Source organism: Peromyscus maniculatus, chromosome 22, assembly GCF_049852395.1.
Source record: "Peromyscus maniculatus bairdii isolate BWxNUB_F1_BW_parent chromosome 22, HU_Pman_BW_mat_3.1, whole genome shotgun sequence".
Classification (NCBI taxonomy): domain Eukaryota; kingdom Metazoa; phylum Chordata; class Mammalia; order Rodentia; family Cricetidae; genus Peromyscus; species Peromyscus maniculatus.
Window position 1 is genome coordinate 18,395,367 of NC_134873.1, and position 13,666 is coordinate 18,409,032.

At 39.7% G+C, this 13,666-nt stretch overlaps 1 protein-coding gene across 14 annotated transcripts in view; it reads right to left on the reverse strand.

Moving 5' to 3' along the window:
• LOC143270188 (putative Polycomb group protein ASXL2) overlaps positions 1 to 13,666 on the reverse strand; it is a 287,604-nt gene that overhangs the window by 235,349 nt on the left and 38,589 nt on the right. For all 14 annotated transcript variants that reach the window (XR_013047178.1, XM_076559149.1, XM_076559143.1 and 11 more), the window contains exons 4-5: positions 10,097 to 10,244; positions 177 to 292 (exon numbers count right to left, since the gene is read on the reverse strand). Coding sequence is in view for 13 of the 14 variants with exons in the window: in XM_076559149.1 (XP_076415264.1) it covers positions 177 to 292; positions 10,097 to 10,244 (264 nt within the window). In the remaining variant the exon portion in view is untranslated. The remainder of the gene's footprint in view (positions 1 to 176; positions 293 to 10,096; positions 10,245 to 13,666) is intronic.

Sequence of the window (13,666 nt, forward strand, 5' to 3'; positions counted from 1 at the left end):
CGCATTCTGTAGACCAGGCTGGCCTCAAACTCACAGAGATCTTCAAAACTCATAGAGATCTACCTGTCTGTCTTCTGAATGCTGAGATTATAGGCATGTGCCACCACAGCCCAGCTTTCCTAATTATTTTTAATTGGAGAGATTATTCTTCTGATAAACAGAGACTTAATGCTTACCTGTTTTAATGCCTTTTTGCTGTGCTTCTGTGATGGAGAAATGACTTTACTTGCTGGAATGGTAGGTGATGGGCAGCCTGACTGAGGAGAGGATGGCTGTGACAGTCTAGATGATACTAGGGAAAAATTGACAAGGAAACATTTGTTATCAGAGTTGATATCAAGCACCACTCCTTCCCCAGATCATATGCTGCTACCTGTTAACAACTGTGACCAAACACTTTAGGAAAGGATCTTCTCTTTGGAGTTGTCCTGCAAACAGTCTCCCCTTTCAGTTTATTTCCTCAGAAAGTTCTAGTGCAGGATGATAGGACGGGGAAGGGGCGAGTATTAGTATAGATGACTTCTCATTGTTTACTATATTAGAACTGATTAAAGGAGCCATGTTATCAAATTAGAACTGTAGTATCTATGGTCCTAAGGTAAACTTGAAGATGAATAATGACAACATGGTGGGAAGTTATGAAAGGTTTAAATTGAAGACAAAAAGGCCATTTCTGCTTTAAAATTCTTCCACTGTTTCAACCCTGTCACTCCTTCCCTCAGGTCCCAAGTTTTCAGCCTATCTGTTCAAGACGGGTTTTGAAGACTTCTCTACTGGAAACAACCACTTCCTATGCCGTCCGTATCTGCTGTGCATAGCCTGAAATGGACCACACTGAAGTCATGGCAGGCACATGTTTATGCTCTATAAAACTTAATATCATGTGAGCACATTTTAAAATTTTATTTTTTACATCCATGTAATGCCTGTTGCCCACAGAGGCCAGAAGAGGGTGTGGCATCACCTGGAAAGAGGTTACAGATAGTTGTGAGGTGCCATGGGCGGGTGATAGATATTAAACCCGGGTCCTCTGGAAGAGCAGCCAGTACTCTGTTGAGCCATCGATCCAGCCCCATTTTAAAATAAGGTGTGTGTGTGTGTGTGTGTGTGTGTGTGTGTGTGTATGCACACACACATGATCACGAACACATATGCATACATCTGAGGACATTGCCCATGGAGGCCAAAAGAGAGCATCAGATCCTCTAGTGATGGAGTTATAGGCACTGTGGGCAGCCCAATTGTGGATGCTGGGAAACAAACTCATGTCTTCTACAAGATCAATGAATACATTTTATGTTAGTTAAGGAGAAAGATGAAAATTGTTGGTTCAGACATCTCATGTGAGAGCAAGGAAAGTTCAATTTAAGAGAGGAAAGAACCTAGAGATGACTCTTGAAGAATACACTTTGCCTAATATTTTCTTTTTAAATACTTGACCTGAAAACATTTATAGCAAAATGGTATTGGTTAAGACCATGAAGATTTAAGACACATGAAGTATGTGCTGCTAGATATCTAACTGACACAAAAATAAGAAATATACATAGTAAAATAAGCAACGCCTAGAGTACAACATACAACTTTACTCTTAAATGTTCTAATATTAAGACAATTTAACTTTGGTTCTGTATCCTCATCTTCATAACTATCATGTTTATATACATGGGAAGGAACTGATATAACAATCAGCTTTAAAAAAAAGCACCTTCTATGTTCTAACAAAAGCATAAGTTCTATTTTCTATTCCAAGCTCCTGAAATTCTATTTCCAGTGATAACTAAATCTAAATAACTAGGTTTGTATCATTACATTCTTTTCTGTGCAAATAAAATAGTACAAAGATACACACTGGCTGCTATATAAGTTCTCATAACCTATATTTACTTATCAAAAAACTGAATCAGCTTGAGAAAAGATACAAAGCTAGTATGGAGCAAAGGCAAGATTTAAATTTTATTTTCAGAACAATGAATAAGTACCTGGAATAGCTGACAGTGGTGACCACTGAAAACATGTGCTAATATCCGAATTCTCAGAGCCTGCGAACATTGCTTTATTGGTGAAAGGACTAAGTATCTTATGATTATATTACCTAGATTATGCCAGTCAGTCTTAACAACATATTTTTTACTTTTCAAGACAGGGTCTCAATTTACAGCCCTAGCTGGCCTTGAACTCAGAGAGATCCACCTGCCTCTGCCTCCCAAGCATTGGTATTAAAGTTGTGTGTTATCACATCCCACACAACAAAGTATTTTTATAAGAGACATAGTGAAGACAGATTCAGAGAAGGTGAAGAAAAAGCCAGGTCAGAATAAAGTGGCCATAATGCAAGTTAGTTGGCCATCACAGAAAGCCAGAAAAGGCAAGGAACAGAAGAGTCTCTCTGAAAGCCTCTGGAGGGATAGCTTCCTTGCTGACCCCTGGGCTTACAAACTGACTTTCAGAACTGTGAGAGAACAAATTTGTGTTACTTAAGCCACACAGTTTGTGGTAATTTGCTGCTTCAGGAACCATATAGTAACTAAGTTTTGTTTTGTTTTGTTCTGTTTCTGAGAGTGTTTCTCTGTGTAACCCTGGCTGTCCTGGAACTTGCTTTGTAGACCATGCTGGTCTCAAACTCATGGATATCCACCCACCAGCCTCTGCCTCCCAAGTGCTGGGATTAAAGGAGTGCACCATCACCACCACCACCACAACTGGCGTAAGTTTTTAAAGTATTACTATCAACTTACAGACATTTGAAACATACATTTAAAATGTTCAAATAAAAATCAAGCCTGGCCTGGTGGCACAGGCCTTTAATTCTATCACTTGGGAGACAGAAGCTTTTTCCCTTGCTTCTGGTTATCCTTAAAGCCTCAGTCCTAATAGTACAGCCATCTTTAACACAGGCTGTGCCCAAACCTTCACCTCAGCCACTATCAACAAGAACATCTCCCAGAAGTCTTTCAACCTAAGTTAACTTTGTCACAAGTTTCGTTTCTAGGATGTACTTGAAAGAGAACCCAATCTTCCCCATTCAGTAACTTAGCACATATAAAAAAATGCCAGAGGGCTAGTGGATTTACCATATTTTCTAACTCCTGTTAGCAAATTACTGATTAAAAAAAAAAAAAGTCTTGACTATATGCTAACAGTAATGTGCTCTGGGAAACAGGGATCCCTTACAATGAAAAGGAATATTTCACTGACTCTTTTTTTTTTTTAGCAAACCAAACCTCACAACTTTTCCTTATAACAAGATAAAAACTATAACCATGCAGCGTCTTAAATCCCAGCACTTGGGAGGCAGAGGCAGGAGAATCTGTCAGTTCAAAGCTAGTCTGTCTGCTCTACATAAGTTCCAGGACAGCCAGGGTTATATAACGAGATCCTGTCTCTAAGGGAGAAAACAAAACAAACAACAATTATCCATGCAGCTGTTTCATATTATAGTATTTATAACATATTTGGGGGGAAAGACAGAAATTTCCCTTAGCTATGACCAAAAAACAGTAAGAGAGACAGTTGATTTTATTAGTAGTTTTTCTGACATCATTCCACCTTACCTTGACTTGAAATTCCATTAAGCTCTTCTCTGAACATGTTTCCTGTCTGAAAGCTAAGAACCAAAGCTAGAAACTAGTAATTTCCTCTACTTTACATATAAATCAATAAGCTAGATTCAATACTGGACTGAGTTTCTGAGTTCTAGTCTGTTCCTATTTGGCTGAAAGGTATAAATATCAAGAGTTTCTATCAATTTTCAACTAAAAGTATCAGTTTTGCTGTCAGAGCTCTGTATTTTTGCACATAAAAAGGAAGTGGGTTTTTGATACTATCTCAATGTTCTTCCTGTCTTACAATGCATTTGAAATCATGATGTCAAACTCAGAGTCAAAGCCCCAAATAAGAAAAATGAACAGCAACAATTAGTATTAGAGAAATTATTTTGATAACTTCAGAGACTGTCTCATCAGAGTATAATTCAAGGAGAAACAGCCGACACGATACTCATTTCTAGAAGAGCGATGAATCAAAAGCAGATCAAAAACAATGCTGAATTTGCTATTACCTAGTTGTCAACATCTATTATTATGTAGGATGTAGAATAAGGTTATACTATTCAAATTTACCTACGGAGCTACTGACAGTGGAATTTTATGATTGTTATTTAAGGTATTTCTGCATTATTTGAACTTACCTTAATTTTTTGGCATGGCCATTAACAGACAAATGCACCAGCAACAAGAGCCACTGCTCAAAGGGTCGCTGCACCAGGTGTAGCTTTTTTCAAAAATTTATTTAAAAGAACAAAAAAAAAAACCATCTTCATTTTACATGAACGGGTACTTTGCTTCCATGTATACCTGTGCACTGTGTGGGGCCAGGAAGGGGCATGGGATCCCCTAATGAACTTACAGATGGTTGTGAGCGGCTATGTGAGTGCTGGGAAAGGAACCAGATCCTCTGCGAGAACAACAAGTGCACTAACTGCTGAGCCATCACCCCAGCCCTGCATGTGTGACTCTTAAAAGGTAGGAATGAGCCCGGCTTATTGATATCTATTTAGCAAGTTCCAGGCCAGCCACAGCTACACAGTGAGACTTGTCTCAAAAACCAAAAAAGTAAAAATAAAGCCAGATGGGGTAATCTGCTTGTCACTCCAGCTCTTGGGAGGTAGAGGCAAGAAAGCTAGGAGTTCACAGCCAGCTCTGGCTAAATAGTCAGTTCCAGACTAGCCTGGGCTATGTGAGAACATGTGAGCACTCCATCCCCAAATAAAGATGTTCCAATACATTCCAAAGACAATGATTTTTGTTCACAGTTTAAACTGGCCACCTTTAATGTTGATCTTCTTGTTTATGAAGCCACCTAGAAAATATGAATCTTGCTAGGTATTTCCCTTGCCTGATGTCTTGGCTTTGTTCTATAATTTTCAAACTTATAGAGAAAAGTTGAAGCTGGAGAGAAGTGGAGAAAAGACAAAGCCCCTTTCACCTGTAGCATTAGCCTTCCCAAATCGGGGGTTTAAAAAATCTGCAGAATGGCCAGGCAGTGGGAGCCCAGCCTTTAGTCCCAGCACTTGGGAGGCAGAAGCAGGCAGATCTCTGTGAGTTTGAGATCAGCCTGGTCTATAGCGTGAGTTCCAGGATAGCCAGGCTACACAGTGGAACCATGTCTGGGGGGTGGGAGGATTTTTTTAGAATAAAAGACCTGGGCCACAGCTGCTGTTCATCATTATCAGGGATCATTCTGAAATTATTTATCAAGGATTTGCAAGAAGGCCCTATTTCATTTTGTTTTCATCTCATTTGTGTCTGATAACTGAAGTTTGGTGCCTCTCCAATGAACTTGTAAACTAAGATTATGGGATTAGTTTTCTTGAACTGTATGCATAGTAGTTATACCAGAGAACATAAATGAGTAAGTTAATGAATTATTTCCATGCTCCCCAAGAGTAGCACAACCACTAGATTGGGGATAAAGAGAAGGAAGTAAAAAAACAAAAACAACAACAACAAAAAAAACCACCTATTTTTCTGATATGGCACATCAACAGTTCTCAAGGCAGTTAAAATTAACAAGTCTATGATTACGGGAAGCATAATTCAACTTAGAAGATATTAAAACTGGAGAAAACTGAATGTCTACTCTACGCAGGAAAATCAATACCCCATAAGGTATTCAGAAGTCTAAAATTTCCCCTCTTCAAACAGAATCTAACAAAAAGCTAGAGATTAACAAGAATAGATGGTAAAATGTTATTCATAACAGAAAAGCCTTCCAGGGAAAGGGTTGTCATATAGCCATTATTCCTTACGTGTCTTAGGTTCGCTATGAAAAGATATCAAATGGTATGAGAGCAAAGACAGGCAGACTACATCTGGTGTTAGCTAGTAGTAATGAACATTCTTTTCCTAGTAAGGAGAGAGCTGAGAACAGCCAGTGCTCCAAGCCTGGGACCAGAATCAGACAAGAGTTACAAATAAGTAATGGTAAAGCATCTATGACGGTCACAGCTAAGAATAAATTAAGGTAAAAATTTAGAATGTTGTCCAACTCATTTCACCATTTAAGTTAAATAAAAATAAAATTTGCACTTTTTTTTTCTTTTTTGTGGTAAGATCTCATTATGTAGCTCTGGCTGGCCTTGAATTCATATCTGGCTGCATCTGTCTCCCGAGTGCTGGGACTAAAGGTGTGTGTGCACCACCATACCCAGCTAACTGCATATCCTCACTGCAAGATGCAGGTTTACCTCAACAATGACCTCAAACTGAGGTTGGTGAGACGGCTCAGCAAGGAAAGGTGATGACGGCAGCATAAGCACCACGGTCTGAGGACGGTGCCGGAAATCCACAGAGCGGTGGAAGGACTGAACAAAGTCGTCCAATGACCTCCAAACTGCACCGTGGCGTAGACCCAGGCCAGCTAGTCCCTCTTTCGCTCTGTCTGCCCCCCATGCACACAGCACACACATACTCAACATTTTTTAACAATTAAAATTAGGACCTGGAGAAATGGCTCAGTGGTTAAGAGCACTAGCTGCTCTTCCAGAGGACCTGGGTTCAATTCCCAGCAACCACTTGGTGGCTCACAACCAACTGTAATGAGATCTGGTGCCCTCTACTGTCATGCAAACATACATGCAAATAGAATACTCATATGCATAAAATATGTAAATAAATAAATCTTTAAAAAAACAAAAAGAATTAAAATTAATCACAGACTTAAAACTCAAGATGATAAAACTTCTAGAAGATATAGAAGAAAATGTAGGTGAGCCTAGACTTGGTCATCACTTTTAGATACAATACCAAAGGCTCAAGATCACAAAACAAAGGACTGATAAACTGGACTACATTCAAATTAAAAACTTCTGCTTTGTAAAAAGAAACTGCCAGATCCAGGACTAGAGAGATGGCTCAACGGGTACCAGTCCTTGCCAAAAACCTGACAACGTGAGTCAGATCTCTGAGACTCATAAAAAGCAGATCTGGAAGCACTGACCTACAATCCCAGCGTTCCGAAGGCAAAATGGAGGTAAAGACAGAGGAGCTGCCCAGAAGCTTCGGGGCAGTGGCAGAAATAAGAGAGATTCTGCCTCCAATAAGGTGTAAGTAGTGAGAGCCAACTCCTGAATGCTGTCTTCTGATCTTGACACTGGCATGCACGAGCATGTCTCATATCCACATACATACGAACACACACACATTTGGAGAGGGGAAAACTGCCAAAGGGGGAAGGACTATAGTTTTTGAGAAAATATACAGAAAAAAACCTTACCAAATAAAAGACTATAATCCAGGGCTAGAGAGCGGGCTCAGCAGTAAAGAGCACTGGCTGCTCTTGCAGAGGACCCAGGTTCAACTCCCAGCACCCACAATGGCGGCTCATCACCATCCATAACTCCAGTCCCGGGGGGATCCAATGCCCTCTTCTGGCATCTGTGGGCACCAGGTACGCACATGATACAAACATACACTCAGATAAAACTTAAATACACATAAAATGAAAATAAATCTTTAAAAAAAATACTATTCAAAATGAACAATGAACTCCTGAAGGCCAATTATTAGAAAACAAAAAACAAACAAACAAAAAAACCCTGACATCCTAACCTTAACAAAAATGGGCCAAGAACCAGGGCACACTTCTCACCAAAGAGCCTATTCAAATGGAAAATAAGCATGCAGAAAGACTTCTCCATACATGCAATCAGGGAAATACAAATGACAGCAGTGACAGACAGATGCGCACCATTAGAATGGCCAAAGTCTAGAAGACTGGCAGACAATACGAACTGCTGGTCAAGATTCAAAGCAACAGCAACTGCCATTCACTGTAGTAGTGTGGCAGCGTTTTACAACATTTAACATACTCATCACAATGCATCAGTCACACTCTTGTGAATTTACACAAAGACAACATGTGCCCACAGAAAAACAAAGTTCATAGTAGTTTTCACTCATAAATGGTAAAACATGAAGTAACAAATACATCTTTTAGTTGGTGAATGGCTATATGCAAATCATGTCAAATACTATTTAGTTCCACAAGGCAATGTACCATAAGCCATGAAAATGCATGGAGAAATCTCCAACACACATTACTAAATTAAAGATGCCAATCTGGAGCCAGTGAGGTGGTTTGGTTGGAAAACACCTTGTCGCCATGCTTGACAATTGAGTTTGATCCCTAAGACTCACATGGTTAAAAGGAGAGAATCAATTCCTGTAAGATGTCCTCTCATCTGTATACAACTGTCATGGCACCAGTGCACATGTGAATGAAGGTGTGTACAAGAACACACTCAGAAAAAAAATTGTAATGTCAGTTTTAAAATAATGCCCATTTAATGCCAGGCAGTGGATCTGTGAGTTCAAGGCAGGCCTGGTCTACAGAGCGAGATCCAGGACAGCCAAGGCTACACAGAGAAACCCTGTCTCAAAAAACAAAAAAAAACTAAAAATAAATAAATAAATAAATAAAACAATGTCCATTTGAAAAGGTTCCAACTTTCTGATAGTCTCAAAAAGACAAAACCATGCAGATAGTAGAAAAGATCAGAAGTCAGCCAGAAGACTATGTGGACGGGGCAGTGAAAATACACTGTATGGCATTTGTGTGCACACATGTCTTTGTAAATAACGCATCTGTCCCAAGTTTTAGAAAGTACACTACCAAGAGCGAATTCCGGTGGAAATAGAACCCGGATGATAAGAATGTGCTAGTACACATTACCAAGTACAAGTAACAAACATAGAAGAGACATGGGACAAACCTGACTGCTAAAACACAACTCCAAAACATAACTTCCAGTCTGTAGTTTGAGCACTCAAGAGGCAGAGGCATGATGATTAACCAATTGAATGCCAGCCCAGTCTACATATCCAATTATAAACCAGTGCTACATGGTGAGACCCTGTTCCAAAAAGCCAAGAATATAACGCATGTAAGCAAAAAAGCACAAAGCAGCAAAACCTGATGTGAGCAAGTCTGTGCATATGAACAAGTAGAAAGCAAATGGAAACACTGTACTTATCAACCCGAATCTAAAAGTGTTCTCCAAAAGGACATTTTTTGTGTGGATGCATGCATGTATTTAAGTGTCTACCGTGACCACTCTCCATGGGTTTTCTCCCTTATAGATGTATGTGTAGTGTGCAGGTCGGATGTGTGCAGAGGCTCAACACTGATGTTGGCGTCTTCCTTGAGTACTCTCCACTTTCTATCAAGGCAGGATCTCTCACTAAACCCTCAGCTTGTCGACTTGAGCTAGTCTAGCTAACCAGGATCCTGTCTTTGCTTAAGTGCTGGCTGAGATTACAGGCAGCTGTCATGCCTGGCCAACATTCTGGGACTCGAACTGTGGTCCTTATGCTCATTATATATTCCCGTATTACAGCTCCCAGAACAACCCCACCAACACACCCCCTCTTTCCTCTCTCTCTCTCTCTCTCTCTCTCTCTCTCTCTCTCTCTCTCTCTCTCTCTCTCTCTCTCTCTCTCTGACAGGATCTCTCATTGAACCTGGAGCTCATAGTGCTGGCTAGGCTGCATGGCCAGCGAGCCCCAGGAAATGCATAATTCCTCATCCCCTTTACTGGTGTTATATATCCGTATGTGCTAGGGATCCAAACTCGGTTCTTTATGCTCACACAGCATATTAGCCACAGAGCAATCTCCCAGCTCCTAAAAGCATATATATAGATATCTACATAGAGAGAGATTTATATATAGACACAGATTTGTCTGTTTCATTTTGGTTTTTGAGACAGGGTTTCTCTGTGTCGCCCTGGCTGTCCTGGAACTCACTCTGTAGACTAGGCTGACCTCGAACTCACAGAGATCTGCCTGCCTGCCTCCCAAGTGCTGGGATTAAAGGCACGTGCCCCCATGCCCGACTAGAAAAGTCTATTTTTGAAAATTTCTCAGTCACACAGTCCAAAAGGTCCATGAAGCTGGCGGCTGCTGCACTGTGTCCAGCAGGTGAAATACAGACGCTTCCGCCCCTGCAGGCAACCAGGCAGAGCACTAGGCTACAGGGAAAGAAGAGGCGGATGGTCGAGAGCGAGAAGGCACTGCCCTGCAGCAGTGGGGATTACCTTTCCTCTTCCACCTGCTCTTTCTCCCCTCTTTGTGGCTGCCGCCATCACTGCTGCTGCTGTTCTCAGAGCTCTGAGAATCTGACTGACCATCACTGCTTTCTTCTGAACCTTCTGACAGCTCTTTCACTCCATCTGGCACATCTTTCTGAAAATGTAGGCATCCTGTTAGGATTATTACCATTTTAAAAAATCCAAACTAAATTTCTAGTATGTAATACAGTAACTTAACTGATTAATTTTTACTATTATAAAATAGTAAAACCACCAATATTAGCTGAAATCCTGATACTTCCCCCTTTTTTTGGTCAAATAAATTAATTTTCCACCTACACCCAGAAGATAAAAATTATACACAACATTCATATGCAGGTACCACATATGTTTAAGTTACAGAAAATTGGTAGCCGTAAATCCAGGTAAAAGACGTAATGTTCAGGTTTAAAAAGCTAATAATGATTTTGTTAGACATATTTGTGTCGGGGGTGGGGTGGGGTGGGGTGGGGTGGGGTGGGGTGGGTTGCCCTATGTATTCTGAATTCAATTCTAGAATTAAAGTCAGGAGAACAAGATTATCACATTATTTTCACCTAACTGGGTCCTCAATATTGGTTAATGAGTAGCATCAAGAAAAGGAGTTTTTGTTTCGTTATGTGGTTTTTTGAGACAGGGTTTCTCTGCGTAACAGCTCTGGCTGTCCTGGAACTCTCTTTTGTAGACCAGGATGGCTTCGAACTCACAGAGATCCAACTACCTCTGCCTCCGAGTGCTTTAAAGGTGGGCAATTAAAGGCGTGCGCCACCACCGCACAGCCTGTTGTTTGTTTTTTAAAGAATCACATCAATCTCTTTAGTTTCAGCTCTGAATAATGAGAATATTAAACAGACAGCATAACTATGACCATTTCATGTGAGAAAAGAGTAGCAGCATACGAAAGGCTAGTGATGCAGGGCTCTCTGGCTTCATCTTCTCCCAGTTACACAGCCTTAGTCTCAATCTCCCATAACCTCATTTCAGTGTCTAAGGTGGGGTGATAGCACCTACCTTAAAAGAGCACACAGAAATTAAATGAGCTAATTAATATTAAATGTTCACAACATAGCCTTTATGAGAGCTCAGTACTAGTTACTATGTGTTTACATAGTACAAAAAGCTTATATAAATAAATGGATAAATGAATGTTATTTCTTATGGATTTTCTTTCCATCAATACTTTGTTATCCCATATAATTATTTTTATCACATTAAAAATTGAACTGACAAACACAAAAAAATTGCCCTCCATCTAACTGGCACCACATGACATCTACCCAAGGCCATTAAGTCCGATTGAGCAAGAACAGTATTTTTCCACTTAAATTTTTCTCTCTAATCCATCTCTTATGTTATACACTTTCTTAAAATACAGACCCCATATTTTTATATTCCTTCTTTCAAAATGCAGGACAGCTTTTATAGAGTTAGTTGCCAGCCAGACATCTTGACCTGTAGGTTCAACAAGTATCTGAAATACAAATATAATTATCTTCTTTTTGCAAAAAACTTGTGATCCCCTTGGGATCAACGGCTCATGATCTTAGAATCATTTCTCACCCACTGTTTTACACATACCAAATGCAACGTGTTCTGTGCCTCAAATGTCTTGTGTCTACCTATATTACTACTCTGAGTTCCTACACCAAACTGTAATCTCCTTTTCATAAAAATCATAACACATAGATCTGATGACATGGTTCTCTCTGAAGACCTCTGCCATCTACTTACTCAATACCCCACCCAAACACAGAGCTCAGTCAGGGTAAAACTTTGTTAATTTATCAATTATCCCAACTACAGTGATTATCACTTAATCCAATTTCCTCTACTTTCAAATTCATCCAGAATTTTATCTGTTCCTTCATTTGAGCTACTTATCCTTGAAGGCCTTCACTCTTCTTATGTATATGTTCAAGTCCAACTTAAATCTTACAAGTAATAACACAAACTTTCTAAACCCCTTTATTCAAAACTAATCTTTATTTTGTGTCATTATAATGGAAGAGTTTCACAATATATTTTGTAAATATGAAAATTTTAATAACTAAAATGTAAGCATTACAGAGATCAAGAACTATAGATTATTCATCTTAGTCTATTTTTGGCATAGACTTGACGATATGATTATTTGAACTCTTAGTTTTTTTTCTTTAAAGATTTTATGTATGAGAGTTTTGCATGCATGTATACACACACCATGTGTGTGCAGTGCCTGTAGAGGCCAGAAGAGGGCATCAGGCTAGAAACTGAATCTTGCTTCTCTGTAACATCAGCAAGTACTCTTAACTGCTGTCTACAGTGAACTCTGAGCTCTTGCTACAGAGTGCTGAAACTTTTGTACTTTCCTGATCAACAGCAGATTAGGAAAACCTATTGTTCTGCTATTTGGTCTTTGACTCTACTGATAATTAGATCGTCTGTTTGGATGATTCTTTGTTGGCTCGGAATGGTCTGCCTCAGAGTAGGGACTGACTACTAAGAGAAACAATTATGTAATTAGAAAATTGGAACTTTTAGTCCATCTTCTCAAGAACGAAGGTTGAGTTGATGGCCAATGACAAAAATCACACTCATATCACAAATCCTCCATAAAAACTCTAAAGACCAGGGGTTTGGATGAGCTTGCACATGGCTAAAGTCTGTGCTTGGAGACTGGTATGCCAAGACAGATTCTATACTCAGTGGCCACACCTCACTTCATGAATGTCTTTTATCTACATTACAATAAATAGAAAACTCAAAGATTTTTTTTTCCTCTAACATCTTTTGTAAGCAGTCCTAGAGCTTAGGTCTCATCCAAAGACTTGTAACTAATAGCTGAAGTGAAGGGTAACCTTTAGCACTGGGCCCTTTGACCGACACAATAGCCAAACAGTGAAAACTGAGTTAAATTAAAGGCAGCTAGCTGACTTCAGTTGGAGAACTGCTTGATATATGGGAGAAACCCCCGAACACATGGTATCAGAAGAACTGTACTAATTGGTATGTAATAACAGAAAATACATTTTGAGGATTTCTTTCCCTCTCTCTCCAACACAGTACACATTTAATGAATGCAATTAAAATCATGGAAGATCTAGAATAGCTAAAGCATCAAAATGAGATCATGAAAGCTTCATTTAGGGCTAAAGTCCCATAACACCCACAAGTTAAACACTGCAGACAGTCAGAGGAAGTTAACATTAAAAGGCAGAATAGGGTTGTGCTATATATATTGCACAGATTGGCCTTGAGCTCACTATATAGGTCAGGGTGATCTAGAACTGGACAGGACCTTTTACCTTGGCCTCCTGAGTACTATGATTGATAACCATATGCCACCACATTAAGCTGCTAGATGTGGGATTTGTTCCTCTTTTGTTTTGTTTTGAGACAGGATCTCACTGGCTTGCCTGCCTAGAATTCAGAGATACCTACATCTGCCTCCAGAGTGCTGGGATTAAAGGCATGCACGGCCACCAAACCTAGGTGTTCATTTTCTGTGTTTTGTTTTATGTTGGGTACCTGTGTGCCATAGCACACATATGAAAGTTA